Source organism: Platichthys flesus, chromosome 23 (assembly GCF_949316205.1).
Source record: "Platichthys flesus chromosome 23, fPlaFle2.1, whole genome shotgun sequence".
Taxonomy (NCBI): domain Eukaryota; kingdom Metazoa; phylum Chordata; class Actinopteri; order Pleuronectiformes; family Pleuronectidae; genus Platichthys; species Platichthys flesus.
Window position 1 is genome coordinate 17053898 of NC_084967.1, and position 17555 is coordinate 17071452.

The window sequence follows — 17555 nt, forward strand, 5'->3', positions numbered from 1 at the left end:
AACACACAGTTGAGTTTGTTTCAGTTTATTTCGTAAGTCTTCTGCATATATTATCAACATTTTAACAAACAGGATTCTTTTTTGTTAAAAACACAACGTAACATTAACGGGATGAGGTTTAACATGTGATACACTTCAACCACCTTTACACAGAGAACGTCAGAAAAAATTTGGCTTATTCAGACCAATTTGGCAGCGTTTGTTTTGGGGACGGTGTCGGTGGAAGGTGGTGCTGGACGGAGGCAGCTCCACTCGCAGGCAGCAGAGTCCACGGACTCCACACGGAAGGGAAGCTGCCTCCACTACTGTTGGCAGAACACATCATCATGGGGCGGAGTTCAGTCAAAACCATGCAATAAAAAAAGAAGAACTACCATAAAAAAAGAAACCAAACACTTGTAGGTTTTCCTACTAACACTTGCTTTTCAAGCAAGTTGTTAAAATGCTGTAACAGGTGGATTCAGGTGAGACGGACTTGTGGACCAGTTTGTGCCTTCGAGGGTTTTTCATCGTTTCTGTTTCAGTTGCATAAAAAAGAAAAACTTCAGAAGAGATTTCTTTCATTTGTGAGAACTGTGAAGACTCTGGTGTCCAGAAGACACAGAAGGTTTCTCCTGACATGTTCTACAAACCTTCAACCAAACTCAAACTGATATGTTCCTGTGGTGTCAGGATCCTTTTCTCTCATGTGGTTACTCTTGATAATCAAGTTATCAAATTAAGGATTTTTTCCACTGTCACACATCAAGGTTTTTAAGTCCACACACTTGTTAAAGTTGTTTTCACCTTTGTTTAGATGAATGAATAAAGATTCATTCTGAAAAACGGGTGAAAATAAAACCACTGAACTGAAAACACGACAGAAAAGTTTGGTTTTGTGAAAGTGACGATTCCCTGAAAGGCTCAAACTGAGGCAAGTGAATCACTGATGCATGAAACCAATACGCCTGAAGAATGATTACGTGTGTGTGTGTGTGTGTGTGAGGTATATGGAGGATGCTGATAGGACGTCAGGGATAAGGCTGGATATCTCCCATCTACACATTACATGGATTAGCAGCTTCAAGGATTCACAGAACACGATTCACAATGACAGGAAACAGGGTTGAAACAATAAAACTGGAGTTACTGTAAATTCTCAAATAGCCACACTATTTAACTGATTTTATGTTAAACAGATAAGGTGTAACCCAGACACTCCAGGAACCGGTTCCACATCCAGTTCATGGTAATTCACTGGTAGATCGGACAGTGACCAGTCTGAGACGTGTGGACCACGTGAACCAACCTGCACAGACCCGACGCAGTTTGAAACTACTTCAGAAAACAAGGCACAAATCTAACAAACATTTAGTTTCTCACTTCCTCAAAAACATCTGGATGAAAAAACAGGTTTGATTGAAGCAAAATATAGATTTTAAAAGCTAATTCCTGTGAATCCAGAAATTACACACGTCCCTGCTAGAAACAAAAAACAGATGCAGTAAATAAATATATTATTGTGTATAAAAATTAAATAAATACTGTAATCTGAGTTCATGTCATTGAGCGTGAGATATGTCGATGCTAGCTACCATGTTAGTTTGGATTGGAAACAGTCACAGCTCGTAAAAACTTTCAAGAATAAAAAATATATATAAAAGGATAAATATTTCTAATATTTTTTCATCCAAATGGTTTGAAGAGGATTCTGGAAATACCTGCAGCTGTGGGAGTCTTTTTACTGATTGTCTACGTTTTTTAAAGATTGTATTTAGAATATCTGGGGTTTTGTTTTTGAACTTTGGGTTTGGGACTTGTTGACTTGTTGACGTGTTGACTTGTTGACGTGTTGACGTGTTGACTTGTTGACGTGTTTTCCCAGTGACACATGAGGTTTAGAACCAACTGGAACCCGGTGTGAGATTTAGCAGAGCAGGCTGTGAACCCAGCAGATGAAACAGTGGAACCTTCTGGTTCAGTTGAACACAAACTTTTCTTACATGTTTAACCTTCATGATTATTTTTAAATCTGTTAACTTTGTGTGGGACATTTTAATGACACCTGATCATTGCTTGTCTTGCATTTGAGAATTTACAGTGTTTCATCTCCCACCCGCTCATCCTCTCCGACGTGCACACACTCATGTCACTTATAGTTGCTCGACTGATATGTAGGAGGAAGTACAAAATAACAGCAAAGAGAACAGGCCACACAAAGGTAGAGAATACTAACGACTTCAGGTTCAAGCCCCTGAACGTAACAGTAGAAACCAGAACAGCTCGAGAAGTCCCACAGCCGAGCCGACGAGCGGAGGCCCAGAATGCATCTGGCTGCTCGGCCCCTGGGGGGGGTTCTGAGATAGGCTATGGCTTTGGCCCTGGTCCGAGCAGGAGGGAATGTAGTTGAGGAAAACTTAACTTGAACAAATCGTCTTTTAGCAACAACCAAACGTCTTCATTCCCTTCACGTATTTTTTTTTCTCTCCCCTCATCTGACTTATCGTTTTAGAAAAATAGAAATCAGGAAAACATCGTTAAAAAATAAACCAAAAAGTTTGTCCAAAGTCTAAATCCACACGACAACTCCACATAAATATCCACTGATATTGCACAGAAAGGGATTTCTTCTGATATGAAGTAAATCACTGACACTATTCGTAGTAAAAAAGAACATTTTAGGACATAATGGAACGTTTCATGTCCTGGCTCAGAGAGACAAAGCAGCCCCCCCCAGGCCCTCGGACATCAGGCAGATTGATCCTCTGTCCTCACCAAGGAAAACCAACAAGAGATGCAAGAAAACAAAAAGCTTCAGAAGTATCACTGGTGAATTTTGGTTGAAGGCACAAAGTTCCAAAAGTGGGTGTTCCACGCTGCAGCAGCAGTGGGTTCGATTCCGGGGGGACGGGTCCTGTGGTGAAGTGTCCTGATGGTCGGAGGGCAGGGTTCCCCTCTGTGGACACACAAGAGACAACAGCATGAGGACGAGAGCTGGAAGTCACTGGCACAGTTTGAAGATGCTAATATATTACATGTGGAAATATGCATTTTCAGATATCGTTCATTTATAAATATTTTATTATCATCGAGCATCTTTGCACATCTGTTGATTGTGATTTTATTAAATTGTGAAGCTTTTCTAGCCTCGACAATCAGCTCCTGTTCAGGTTCTATCACCAATTAGATGGAGAGGCCCCCCCCCCGTCTCTAACATCTTCCTGGGAGTTAATCCTGCTGCAGTGGCAGATGGAGCTGGGAGCCTCCCTGGCTGTGCCCTCCAGCTCCTGTAGTTATGAATGATTGCACGGTCTTAGGCATTAAGTTGGATCAGTGTAATCCACTGCAGCATATGCAGCAGCAGCTCGCTGGGACCGATCCAGCAGGAAGGAGAACTTTCCCTTCTTCACCTCCTCGCCCGGCGCTCTCCAAGGAGCTCCCAGGACACCACACACACCTTCCTCTTTACTGACTCTGCAGGTTTATTCTTAACAACATATCAAACAGGTCGAGTTGATTTGGCTCACGTGTCGTCGGCAGCAGGTTTTTGAATCAGGACACGGAGGATTTAAGGATTTTAGGATTTCAACCGACGCTGGAGGAGATCGGGTGAAGTTACCTGAGCAGGTGAACCGGTGGCCGAGCGGCTTCATGTCGCTGAGCTCTCAGGGGACAGAGAACCAGAGGATACCGAGAGATTAAGCTCTCGTAGCTTTAAGCCTTTTAGTCTGAAAGAAATGTTCATTTGAATGAACTGTGTGAACTCATCGTCCCGCCGGGAACACGCTAAGCTAACGAGTGCGCCGGCTCGTTATCTCCCAGAACTTTATTTACCTCTTAAATAAATATATATAATTGTGATTAAATCAAATAAAACGCAGCAGAATTTGAACCAATTCTCCGGTGATTGAAACTGAGGAGAGAAGGTCGAAGGTCTCTGAATTGAATTGTGAAGAATTTCTTAAATTTGGGGAAAAGGGGAAAATCAAAGTACAGATCAAATATTCTTGTTTCTATCACGTCCCACAGATCAAACCAGTTTCATCTCCCAGTGGACAGCGACTCAGATCCTGGACTGGTTTTGTTTCTCTCTCTCTTTCTCTCTCTCTCTCTCTCTCTCTCTCTCTCTCTCTCTCTCTCTCTCTCTCTCTCTCTCTCTCTCTCTCTCTCTCTCCGGGTCACATGTGGATTTCTTGTATATTCTCAGAAGATAATAACTTGAACTTGACATCGTGCTTCACATCTGCTCAAACTAAAGCCACTGGAGAAGACGTGTGAGAGAGACTGGGACCAGTGGATTCCCTTCAGATGGACTGACGATGGGAGAAGCTGCTGCACAGAGACTGGATCATCATGTGGATTTGATCAAACCCTCGAGTTCATAGGGACCTTCTCCTGCCGGGGGTTCGATGCCCCAAATGTTCTCTGTGGTCGTTTGTACGTCGGCTCAGAACAGAATGTTCTCTGATGTTCTGATGATGAACTAACACGACCCTGACTGAGGGTTCCTCTCTGTTACTAGAGGAATAATATTCATGTATAAGTTCAGGGTATTAACTCGTAATGGAGCATTAACGTTGTTGTTCTTTTAGGTCAGTAATCTGAGCAGCTGGTTGAAGCACTTTATAAACTCTCCACCAGGTGGCGCTGCAGGACTTCTCCTCTGAGTGAAGAAGCGTTGACACTTTGCTCTTGTTCAGTTTTGTTCTGGAAACGACTTCATATCAAGAACTGAGTTCCTGAACCTCCTGAGGACAGAAGCAGCTCGTGTCTCTGCTGGTGTCGGTTTACAACGGGACGACTGGGATTCTGGTTCCACTGGTTCCACTGGTTCTTCTGGAGCATGAACCTGTCGTACGATGCAGATTCAATCACTTCTCTGTTCTTTTGAATTGTTTATTGGAAACTACACAATAAGAATATCTGCGTAGAGAAAAGTGTGTGTGTGTGTTTGTGTGTGTGTGCTTGAGTGTGTGTGTGTGTGTGTGTGTGTTAGATCTGATGATTCATTGTGAACATCACGCTAACCTTCAGGCTGTTTTTTCAAAGAGTGGAAGATTTTTTTTAGTATAATTTTTTCTTTGGTTTCTCGTAGAATAGGCATTATTTGTGGTTTCCATGGTTACTATGACCTTGACCTTCGACCTTTCGAGGGTATATTATTTAAATCTTTAGATTAAACATCCATTAAAGTTCAACACATCAGTTTTTATACTTTGAGATAATCAGAAGTTGAGGAGGTGAAAACAGTAAACAAGAGGCAACCAGAATATTATTATACAAAAAACTAGTCTATTTAAAAATGAACTTTAAAATTTGTGATTTGAGAAAAGATAGTAACTATAATTAAAGAGAATAATGAAACAGCTTCCTTCAGATGTTGAATATGATTTGCTTTAGGAAGAGTAGAATGTGAGAGAACCTGAACCTCCTGATGAGGAGGAGGAGGAGGAGGTGGAGGAGGAGGAGCAGGAGGAGGAGGAGGAGGAGGAGGAGGTGGAGGAGGAGGAGGAGGAGGAGCAGGAGGAGGTGCGGCTGTGGGATGTGTTTTTCACCAGGACCCTCGCTGACCTCGGGCTGTGATGATGGCGGCGGATCACGTAGCGCTGAGCATTATGTACTTAATGACAGACACCGCAAATCCTGCAGCAGGTTCCAGTCGCTGCTGCAGACGACTTACCCTGAGCCAAAGTGTTTCACACAGACACGAGTTTGAAACAGGATCTGTTCACATGTCCGGCCTCAGCCGAGGAGCAGAAACAACACACGCCTCAAATCTGGAGGCAGAAATTGACCGAATCCAAATGTGTTCTCACACCAAACCCACGTAATCCCCGGGTCGGCCGCTTCCTGCGGGAATTATGGGAAATGTGACGGGGGGGGGGGGGGGCACTTGAGTGGAGTCCAGCTGTCACAGAGACATGTTGACAGGAGCACGAGGGGACAGAGAGACATGTTGGACTGAACTTAGTATCCTCACAGCTCTGTCTCCTACGCTTCCTCCAAATGAGCATAAAGAATAAAACATAAATCCCCCAAAACACTGAAACCACAGCCGTCATGAGAAACCTCTCATCTGGTAAATGAATTGATTCACAGGCTGAATGTCGACCTGCAGTTTGTGCTGGAGGAGAAATGACAGAATCATAAAAACCAAAGGGATTAATCCTCTGAACTGGATTTCATCTGTGGAGATGTTTCTGAACCTTTCAGGAGAAAGTCCAAACAAACAGGGAAAGTAAAGCTATGAACTGAGGTTCATACAAAACAGATTAAAAACAAGGAAACTGTGTAAACACAATCCTTCAAAATAAAAGTCTCCACTTAATCCGGAGGAATTTAAAAATGTCCTGTTCTTGATTTAAAGCAACAAACTACATCAAACTGAATGTTCAGACGTATGTTTGAAGCTTCATGTGAATCACGTTTAAAGACCAAAGTGTTCATCTCGACGCCGACTGGACTTCACCCCCTCGTCCTGCTCAGGAGACGAGACGTCCTCCTGCAGAGACGCTCAGGAGACAGAGTTTGTCCAGCACCAGCGGCGGAGTGGCACCGGCTCTGCAGCGGTTTCAGTGTTACATCACCGAAATGAGCCGAGCACAGAGTCCTGCCTCTGAGTGACTGGGAGGTTAGATAACAGGACAACACGCGAGTGAGAGCACCACGGAGACAACGCTCTGTATCTCTATAGATCCAGAACCCTAACCCTATGTGCATATATATATAACCTTTCAAATTAAAGTACTAATTAGTACTTTAACGACGGAGTTTCTCAAATGGACGAATCCTCAGCTTCTCTGCAGCTCACAGGTTTTTCAGCCTCAGATCGAGCAGCAGCTCCACATCGTGCCTCCGTCGGCCTGGCTCACTCTGGACCGGCCTCCACCGCCGCCGGCCTCGGGCTCTGTTGAGGCCACGTGGTTATCGGCGGGCGACAGATGAAATTCAATCAAGCGAGGCCCGCTGTGATTGGCAGCCGGGAGCATGTGACCTCCCGGGTCTGCGGCTGTGATGCTGTGACACCAACGGCAGCTCTGCTCTGATTACTACAACCCCCCCCCCCCCCCCCCCACATTCTGTCTATTTGCATCCCGGGTTGGACATGGTGAATATTATGAGTAATTAAATCTGTGTGTTCATGCACGTCTGATGTGGCACATGCAGCCGAACGTGCCGCTGAAACATCAGGAGGAGAAAGTGTTGCATGACGCAGCCGTGCCTCCTCGTCTGTGAATAATCAGACAGGATTTTCCCTCTTAGGTCCTAAAAATAGCTGCTGGATTCAGGGGGGGGTGTTACCGCCCGTCCTCTCAGCCGAGGGTCCAGCCTCATGAACCACAGGGAATCGAACACCGGGAGAATTCACCAGTTCATGACACGCTGCTCGACACGAGAGAGACGACGCTTCCTGTCTCCGGATCTTTGACAGAGATCCTGACCGACCGTGAAAAGATCCGCCTCAGTTTGACCTTTGGTCGAAGCTAATTCGTTTCGCCGCCGCGACAAACGCCGAACGCCCGTTTGTCCCCGGACACCAGATCTGTGTGGACGTGGGCGCCTGGCGGGGGGGTCACCCGGGCCCCGGGGCCCCGTCAGGCTGTCACTGCTCCGAAAGGCTCCGGCCTCCTGTCGCAGCTCGGACCTGGTTCAGTCTGAGGAACCTGCTGCCTGGTGGAGAACCGGTTCTCTATCTGGTCTCCTGGTTCTGAGCTGAAGCTAAACGTCCCAGTCACGTGTTCTACGGAACCATCAACACCAGCAAACGTGTCTCATAGAAGTGGACGTGTCAGGTGTCATTCAGATTAAAGTTTGTTCTGAAACAGAAGATGGAGTCAGATCAGATCCTGTGTCTCCTCAGCTTCCTGAGAATCAGCGAGTCCTTCCTCTTCCTCGCTCTGCTGTGACCTCAACATGGAAACGCTCTGTTTCCTCTTCTTGTTTCCATCCTGCTGCAGTGAACAGTCTCTCTGGTCTCAGATCTGTGAGTCTGAATAAACCCACATGCACCTCTGTGCCCACGGCCCTGTCTCCTCTGCTCCTCTCTCTCCTGCCCACGTTTTATTTAACAGCTCAATCTGACCTCTGATCTGTCGGACAGACGCTCTGCAGCTCGATGCCTTGCCCGGCTGCCCGACGTGTTGCTGCACACGCTGACCTTTCTGTTGTCGCTGCTGCTTGGACCAATCAGCCGGCTGCGTTATGTAAACACGTCACGTTCACACGCAGCTCTGAAGCCTCCACGTGAGCGTGAGATGCTCCTGCACGATGGTCACTTCACCACAGGAAACAGATTTCCTCACTTCTTGTTTCAGATCTAACGTCCATATCATTCATTCATTCATTCATCAAATTTTTGATATGAGTCAAATGTTAAATAAAAGATGGAAACAGATGTTCAATCTTTCCCTGTGAATTGTTTCAGTGAACAGAACAGAAATATCTCTCATTCATGATTCTGTGATTAATCATCATGTTTCATTAACCAATCAAATATGATGTAAAATATACATTTTCAAAAGTAACTATGGAATATATATATATATATAAATTAAATTTGTACTTGACCTAATAAAACGATTTATGATTTAAAAACTAGTTTGTGAGTGACTCAGACTCCAGAGGCCGAACGCTGTCTCTGGACCAACGAAAGCTTCTGTAGCATCGCTGACGTGTGATTGGCTGCTGGCAGCAGCACCCTGAGGTGTCCTCATCATCGTCTTCCTCCTCTTCATCATGTTCACATTCACTAGGTGCCGAGTTGCCCGTGGCAGAGCTGCAGAGCTGCACTCAGAGCAGATGATGCAGAAGATGGCAGCGGCCGCTCATGTGGAAACGTTGCATTCACTCAGTCTGGTTAGATAACGCTCGTCCTCTTTGTTTGCTTGTTTCTGCTTATTTGATTTTTCTCTTTCTGCTCGTAGAACCCCCCCCCCCCCCCCCCCCGTTATTGAAAATGTTCTTTAACGCTTAGAATTTACTGGATATTTACATCACTGACTTAATCAACCTTAAATTTACCATTTTCAAATATTCTCTTTACCCAAACTCACGCACACTAGTTTCATATATATTGAGGAACCCAATATATTGAACTATCTGATTGAACAGCCCCCTAATCGCCCCCTGGTGGCTGGCTTCAGTACAGGTCATGGACTCTGCCTCCTCCATGTTAGCAGATGGGACTCAGATCTCGTGTTTCTGTCCTGGATTTCTTCTTTTCTAATTCCAGCACTACCAGTTCACCCAGGGCCTCAGGCGGAGGGGGGCGGGAACATGGAGAGGGAATAATTAGCATTTCACTGGAGTGAACGTATCCTCCGTGATTTCCACTGTAAAGATAACTGCTGTTCTCGCAGGCTACACAATTAGGTTATATAAGCTCCTGAGAGTCGTTCATGTCACAGACCTCGAGCCATCGGAGCAGCTCGTCTGAAAACCTTTAATTACCACTTCCTCTCCACTCGCTCGCACACGCTGCACGAGGATCAGGTTTGAAGAACGCACACGAGGACGTGGCGACTTCACGCTGACACGTTGTGCTGCCGAGTCGTGTCGCACAAAGCAAAGTGTAGTGATGTGTGTTTGTGATGTAATATCCAGCTGTTAAACCGTGGAGGGGATGACGTCATCGTCTTTACAATGGAGCGTCACATGACTCAATCACCAGGAAGACGAGCTCTGGCCTCAGTGTCGTGGTCAGTGATTGACAGATAGTTCAAGTCACTGATCGTCTTGATGTACTGACCCTGAGCCTCCTCCATAGAAACCAGAGCTGATGCTCCTCAGAAACAGAATTCATAACTTTTCATTTATAAAACCTTGGATGTGTTTTTTCCCAGAAGCTTCACATTGCGTCACAAACACACAATCACACAATCACACAATCACACACGTCTCTCTGTCGTTCTCATCGTCAGCCCGGACGAGCTCAGCCTCATCTTTCCTCTCTCACTGCTCTCCAACTTTTTCCGAGCAGCAGTGGCGGTTGCAGCTGAGGACTGAGTGTGTGTGTGTGTGTGTGTGTGTGTGTGTGTGTGTGTGTGTGTGTGTGTGTGTGTGTGTGTGTGTGTGTGTGTGTGTGTGTTATGTAACTTCCTCATCGCTTTGTCTCTCCTGCTTCCAGCGCTCTCCCAGCCTGTGGGAGCAGAGCAGGGTTAGAGGAGTCAGTAGAAAGAAGCTAATCAGCCTCCATGTTTTCAGATCCTCGTCTCTGCCTCCTCGTTCAGAGCATTAACTCCTAAACCTTCATCTCCATCCGAGTTCCACTTCCTCACTCCTGACAGTCCCGTCCGAAAGGAGCTAATCGTGGCCGACGGGTCGGTGGAGTGACAGCGGTGTGATTAGTTGAGCTGCAGCAGCTCCTCAGAAACGTCACGCGAGGCGAGATGCCCCCGGATTAAATGCTCTCATGAGGGTAAAAATAGAAGCATGATAATGCATCACATGTAAATACTGTACTTCTTACGTGTGCTCATTTGTCAGAATGGTGGAGAACGGCCTGGCCCCAGATTACAGAGCAGTGTGGATTAGTCATGGATCCGCTCCATCGCTCAGCTCGCAGTGAAATGAGATGTCCATCAGGTTCACATGCAAAGTTGCTTTTTAATCTATTCCAAGTTTTTGAGGACAGAGCTTAAAAGTTTAGGCTCAAATCCCGCCCAGATATTTTAGGTCAGAGAAAACACGACGGAGAAATGATTTATGAATTTGACTTGAGCGAAAGAAAAACCTGCACGACCACGAGGAAGTGAAATGTTCAAAGTGTTTGTTGATTATCAGTAAATATGATTTAATTATGATTAAACCAAACGGAGAGAAGAGTTTAACTCGTCCGTTAAAATGACCTCACTCTGGAAAGCAGGTGGAAGTGAAAACTTCAAGATGCTCTTTAAAGGAACCGGGTCCAGTCCATTACTGAGAAGGATTCCTCCTGAGCAGGGGTCAGGGGTCAGGGGTCAGGGGTCAGGGGTCAGGGGTCAGTCCAACTCTCCTCCTTTCTTCACCAGAACCACCTTCTTGATCCTCACCAGTCTGGATCAAGGCCACTCAACTGCCTCCTCCCTGTCTCCTAGCACCTTGTCTCCTCTGTCCTCATCCTTCTGGACCTTGCTGCTGCTCCCTCACGTCGAGCGACAGCTGTCACTCAACAACACCCCCCCTGTCTGCTGCCCTGGCTCCTGGTGGGAGGAGACTCCTCTCCTCAGACCACACCTCGGTGAAGAAGATCCTGGGTCCAGCTGCACTCACACGTCGCTCTCAGGTTCCTGCAGAGGAGAGCGAGGAACCTTCCTGGTCTCTGTGGCCTGAGACCTGTCAGCTCAGGATCTGTCATCATCTCACTCTGTGTGAACCACTGATTAGAGCTTGACTGGTCGAGTGGTTTTCATGTTCTGAAGCCTTTCAGTCTTCTGACCAGAGCTGGATATTACCCATGATCCTCTGCTTCCTGTGTTAACGCTGATGTCATGTGTTCACATGAAGGAGCAGCTCAGGAGCTCAGCAGTCCAGCTCCCTGAGGTTCCTCCTTCACAGAGAACTCCTAATTCAAGTCACAAGTCAGATGTTCCTGGTTGTTCCCGACGCCGAGCTGCAGCAGACGGGCTCCTCTCATGCAGCTGCAGCGCAGACGCCAGTTCACCAGATTACACGGCAGCTGAGGCTCTGCCAGAATTACTGGAGTATTGGACGGTGTCCCAGGGGCTCGTGGGTAGTCCGGTTATATCTGGCTAATTGATGCGTCCAGCAGATAACAAAGGCTGGAGAGCCGATCAGGAGGAGGGGGAGCAGTGACAGCTTTACAGGGGTTAGACTGTACGGCCAAAAGTATATGGACACCCATATATTACAGTCATGTGTATTAATATAACACAGGACGATGCAAAACTCCATCATAGACTTCAGCGTTAAGAGAAGAACAGAAACACACTTCACCAAGACCATTCAACACCTTCCCTCCATACAACACAGAACATAGTCACCGTTATATAAATGTTATATAAACTTAATGCATCCAGCTGAGCCAAAAGATTCTTATGAAAAGATCTTTAGAAATGTTATCCATTTCTAAAAATGATGATTTAGAAAAATAATGTCCCTGAGCTTCAACTAAACCTTTAGAGGTAAACTAGAGGTTTATGAATTTTTTAAATGTCTGTAACATCAGGAGAAGTTAAGATGCAGTAAAATGCTTCAGAGCTGAAGCTGCTGTCACTTCTCATCTGTGCTCTGTGATCGTGAGCATTTGGCTTTGTTCGTGCTCGTGTTGCCTTCAGCCACGATTAACATCTAAACACTTTTCACATCCGTCGGTCGCTGAGGAACACAAACCAGGAGATACAATGAAAACAGGTCCATCACTCTTCAGAGGAACGAGCCCCTCCGACCAGAGGAGACGTGACGAGGCTGTAATTACTAAATGAAATCACATGAAATTAATAAAAGATGCAGCGAACATGAACATTGTCTTTTGGTCGACTGCGTCCAGATGCTGCACCGCTGGCCCCCTGTCAGTGGAGGTGAGGAAGCTGCAGGACAGATCCTCGTCCTGCAGCTTCCTCCCACTGACAGATGCTGAACCACTGGTTCCTTCATGGGTATGAATCCACACACTGTGGAGAGCAAGAGGGAAATGAACAAAGAAAACATAGAAACCCCTGAAATGATTCATGATGGATGATGAGGTCAGAAAAAGCTCCATGTAGATGACTTGGCAAGTCCCTTAATAAATATTTGCTTTATCTTTTATGGAATATCTCAATTTATTTTCCCTCAAACCTTTTTTCTCTCACAGGAAACTTGTGCTCGAGTCCCAGATGTAAATGTTTGTCTCCACTCACAAATATTCTTTCTCTTCTGCTTGTTTGTTCTCACACTCTGGGTTCCTGCTCTGGGTTCCTGTTCTGGGTTCCTGCTCTGGGTCCCTGCCTTGGGTTCCTGCTCTGGGTTCCTGCTCTGGGTTCCTGCTCTGGGATCCTGCTCTGGGTTCCTGCTCTGTGTTCCTGCTCTGGGTTCCTGCTCTGGGTCCCTGCTCTGGGTTCCTGTTCTGTGTTCCTGCTCTGGGTTCCTGCTCTGGGTCCCTGCTCTGGGTTCCTGCTCTGTGTTCCTGTTCTGGGTTCCTGCTCTGTGTTCCTGCTCTGGGTCCCTGCTCTGGGTTCCTGCTCTGGGTCCCTGCTCTGGCTTCCTGCTCTGGCTTCCTGCTCTGGGTTCCTGCTCTGGGTTCCTGCTCTGGGTTCCTGCTCTGGGTTCCTGCTCTGGGTCCCTGCTCTGGGTTCCTGTTCTGGGTCCCTGCTCTGGGTCCCTGCTCTGGGTTCCTGTTCTGGGTTCCTGCTCTGTGTTCCTGCTCTGGGTCCCTGCTCTGGGTTCCTGCTCTGGGTTCCTGCTCTGGGTTCTTGCCCTGGGTTCCTGCTCTGGGTCCCTGCTCTGGGTTCCTGCTCTGTGTTCCTGCTCTGGGTCCCTGCTCTGGGTCCCTGCTCTGGGTTCCTGCTCTGGGTTCCTGCTCTGGGTTCCTGCTCTGGGTCCCTGCTCTGGGTTCCTGCTCTGGGTTCCTGCTCTGGGTTCCTGCTCTGGGTCCCTGCTCTGGGTTCCTGCTCTGGGTTCCTGCTCTGGGTCCCTGCTCTGGGTCCCTGCTCTGGGTTCCTGTTCTGGGTTCCTGCTCTGGGTTCCTGCTCTGGGTTCCTGCTCTGGGTTCCTGCTCTGGGTTCCTGCTCTGGGTTCCTGCTCTGGGTTCCTGCTCTGGGTTCCTGCTCTGGGTTCCTGCTCTGGGTTCCTGCTCTGGGTTCCTGCTCTGGGATCCTGCTCTGGGTTCCTGCTCTGTGTTCCTGCTCTGGGTTCCTGCTCTGGGTCCCTGCTCTGGGTCCCTGTTCTGTGTTCCTGCTCTGGGTTCCTGCTCTGGGTCCCTGCTCTGGGTTCCTGCTCTGTGTTCCTGTTCTGGGTTCCTGCTCTGTGTTCCTGCTCTGGGTCCCTGCTCTGGGTTCCTGCTCTGGGTCCCTGCTCTGGCTTCCTGCTCTGGCTTCCTGCTCTGGGTTCCTGCTCTGGGTTCCTGCTCTGGGTTCCTGCTCTGGGTTCCTGCTCTGGGTCCCTGCTCTGGGTTCCTGTTCTGGGTCCCTGCTCTGGGTCCCTGCTCTGGGTTCCTGTTCTGGGTTCCTGCTCTGTGTTCCTGCTCTGGGTCCCTGCTCTGGGTTCCTGCTCTGGGTTCCTGCTCTGGGTTCTTGCCCTGGGTTCCTGCTCTGGGTCCCTGCTCTGGGTTCCTGCTCTGTGTTCCTGCTCTGGGTCCCTGCTCTGGGTCCCTGCTCTGGGTTCCTGCTCTGGGTTCCTGCTCTGGGTTCCTGCTCTGGGTCCCTGCTCTGGGTTCCTGCTCTGGGTTCCTGCTCTGGGTTCCTGCTCTGGGTCCCTGCTCTGGGTTCCTGCTCTGGGTTCCTGCTCTGGGTCCCTGCTCTGGGTCCCTGCTCTGGGTTCCTGTTCTGGGTTCCTGCTCTGGGTTCCTGCTCTGGGTTCCTGTTCTGGGTTCCTGCTCTGCTGTCAGAGTTCTGTGGAGTGAAGCCGTCCCTGAACCAACAGGAAGCAGGTGTGACTGAGGCTCCTCCTCCTGACAGGGAACCGGGGAGCACAGTTCTCTGAGGGCGTTTATGAATTAAGAGGATTAATTCATGAGTCTCCGACATGTGACATCTACACAGGCTCTGTAGGAAACGTTGGCCTCAGATTAAATATGACACATGATTCCTCTTCTGAAGCGAATGTGTGGAGTCAACCATCAGTCTCAGCTCATGATACATATCAACATGTAACTTCACACTCTTCATATTTGCTTCTGAGTCTTGACGATACCAGAGAACTTCTGAGCTGATGTCATGTGACCTCGTTTTGTTCGATCTTATTTTACATTTTTTACCCAGTTTGTGTTGAAGGGAATTCTCATTATTAGATTGATTATGTGTCGGATGTGTTATTACACATTTAATGATCAAACACAGTTTCCATCTACTTCTGACAGGTGTATTTTATGTATAGATATTTGTATTAGAAGGGTTTTACATGTGGATTCTGATGTCATCACAGAGTGTGTATTTGTTGTATATCGTTTTAAAGTCCCTCATCCGGTGCTGACTGAAACCAAAGGGAACTAAACTCTGCTGGACTTTGATCTCTGTCCATCTCTGGTCCTTGAAGACGCCTCCGTCCCACTTCAGATGTCCGATGTCTCTCAGGACAGACGAGCAGGACGCTGAGGAGCTGTGACTCCAAACACCTGACGAGCTCACCAGTGTGAAGGGGAGCGCTGCAGGGACACTTCACTCGGCTTTGCACCAAAGTTCACCGTGCAACGTTTCTTCATTTTCATTGATCAACTGCTAAAAATATATATTCACTCCCCCCCCCCCCCCCCCCCCCCCACTCCTCTGTGATGTTCGCTGCAAAGCTCATTGTAATCTGCTTTGAACGATTTCCAACTGGTCATCCAGGCACAGAGGTCAAATACAAACTCAGCCTTCATTTGTTTTCCAACAGAGTCTGCTCTGCTCGGGGGGGGGGGGGGGGGGGGGGGGGTCACTTCTTATACCTCAACAATCTTCTTCTTTGTCAAACTTTGGATTCAGTTTCTCAAATGAACATAATTCAGGGACATGAAACTACTTCTATCTTGTGTTTATTTGGGGGGAGGTGGATAATAATGGTAATTTATCAATAACATATAATTATAAACACTGTGTTTAATACTATATTAAATAACGTCTGGTATTTTAGAGACAATGTCATGAATAAATGAATCGATAATAATCAATAAGCAGTAAATTAATAAAAGCAGATGCTACAGCTGGAACTGGTTTTATCTGCTTTAGATTCCTTTCCCCAGCCAGTCCACTGGTTTACGACCAGAGGTCTGCGTCCCTCCAAATTATTTTTGGGAATAATTTTACTATTTGTTTTTTGTGACACAATAATAAATGACCCCTTCAAACATCAGATTAAACTATTGAACAAATGAGTTGAAGTTCAAACCCAGACACGTTCAACATGGACACAACCACAGCTTCCTAGTCAGAGGTCACAGCGGGGTCTGGGTTCAAGGCTCCAACTGCCAAGCAGAAATCCAAATCCAAACCATCACTACAAATATATTGTGTGAACTTTTATACCAATATAGAAATAATACAAATCTCCTGGATGTGTTTATCAGCTTGGTTTGTTTTTTGTAGAAACCAAGATATACTGAGTTGGACATTTTATATTGTAAATCAAGTCTGTTTAGTATTTCAACATTTTCTCCAAGTTAGTGCCAAAAGTCACTAAAATGTCCTTATCTAAATAAGAGTTGACATATATAAAATATATACAATGAGCCAATATTAGCTGATCCATCAGTATTGATGGATCAGTCCATCGATCCTCATGGAGACGGCTGGTTCTAAAAAAACTAAGTGATGCTCTTGAATATAAATCAGATAAATATAAGAATAAAGCAACAGAAAATGTAAAGACCAAAGTGAAGAGCTCTCATAAGGTCATTGGTCACTTCCCACCGCTGATGACACGTTATATAACTGGTTTGAATTTTGCCCCTGATGGTGCTCCACACAGAGGAGCTGTCCTTTCAGCACCGGTGCTGAAGTTATGGATTCATATCAGAGACAAACTCACACATCATTCAAAGCGCTTTAGAGAAACAGGTCCTGGGCACTAACCTGGTGTCAGTGTGGCTTCTTCTCTCCAGGTGGTCTCCGCTCTGTCCTCGTGTCTTGGCTCATTCCTTCACTTTACTTCCACAAGGTCCTTTACTTCTCAAAAACTCAAATGATCATAAACAAGGCTGCTGCTGTTCAGCGTCTGGATCCAGGTCGTCTGAGAACCAAGCGACTCTCAGCTGGACAAAGGGAAAGTGTTTCACTTCTGTGACAGAACCTGAGCGAAGGGAAACAGGCGCCTGCGTCTCAAAAATATACTTGTTTCTTTTCTGTTTTTCAAAATCTACAATAACACCGTAATCCAATTCATAACTAGTAGGCGTGTGGGAGATATGTACACTTTTGCGGCAACTTTTCTTGTAAACATAATGACTAAATGTAGGGAAGGTAAGAAAAAACAAAATGTGGCTTTTTCTCGTGTTGCAGAATATGGACTGTTTCCTACATTATGTACAAAGAGTGCAGAGAGTCGCCCCCTGGTAACGGTCCTGCTGAGTTCACGGGCCTCCGTGTGGCGTCACGTGCTCCGGGGTTGGGTCAGAACTCTTCACTAAGGGATGTGCTCACCAGATTGAGGCGGATTAAAATGTGCTTTTTATAAATCAACCCCGGCGCTCTTAAAACTTTTCAGGATTGCGATGTGTTGATCCTCCTGCGCCATGTGCAAAGACTTAAGAGCCATTAACGGGGGGGTCACAGTGGGGGGTCTACAGGTCCGTCTCCCGTGTGTTCAGGCAGAACGCGTAAAGGGATCTCTTGAAGTCCATGCTGCTGTTGGCCTTGATGTTCGCCTTCTCTCCAGCGGCCGACGCTTCGTGGTTCTCCGCGTCCTGGGACTTGTTGGAGGATTTACTTCCTTTGCGCTTGAGCTCGGGACTCGCTCGGCCGCTG

General features: G+C 46.9%; 1 protein-coding gene across 1 annotated transcript in view; it reads right to left on the minus strand.

The window, feature by feature from the left end:
- Nucleotides 1-9: 9 nt before the first annotated feature.
- Nucleotides 10-17555, minus strand: part of LOC133948806 (potassium voltage-gated channel subfamily A member 1) — a 19072-nt gene continuing 1526 nt past the window's right edge. Inside the window, exons 1-2 of the mRNA XM_062382829.1 lie at nt 16665-17555; nt 10-2935 (exon numbers count right to left, since the gene is read on the minus strand). The exon at nt 16665-17555 is cut by the window's right edge and continues 1526 nt beyond it. Coding sequence (XP_062238813.1) covers nt 17372-17555 — 184 coding nt within the window. The 3' untranslated portion in view covers nt 10-2935; nt 16665-17371. The remainder of the gene's footprint in view (nt 2936-16664) is intronic.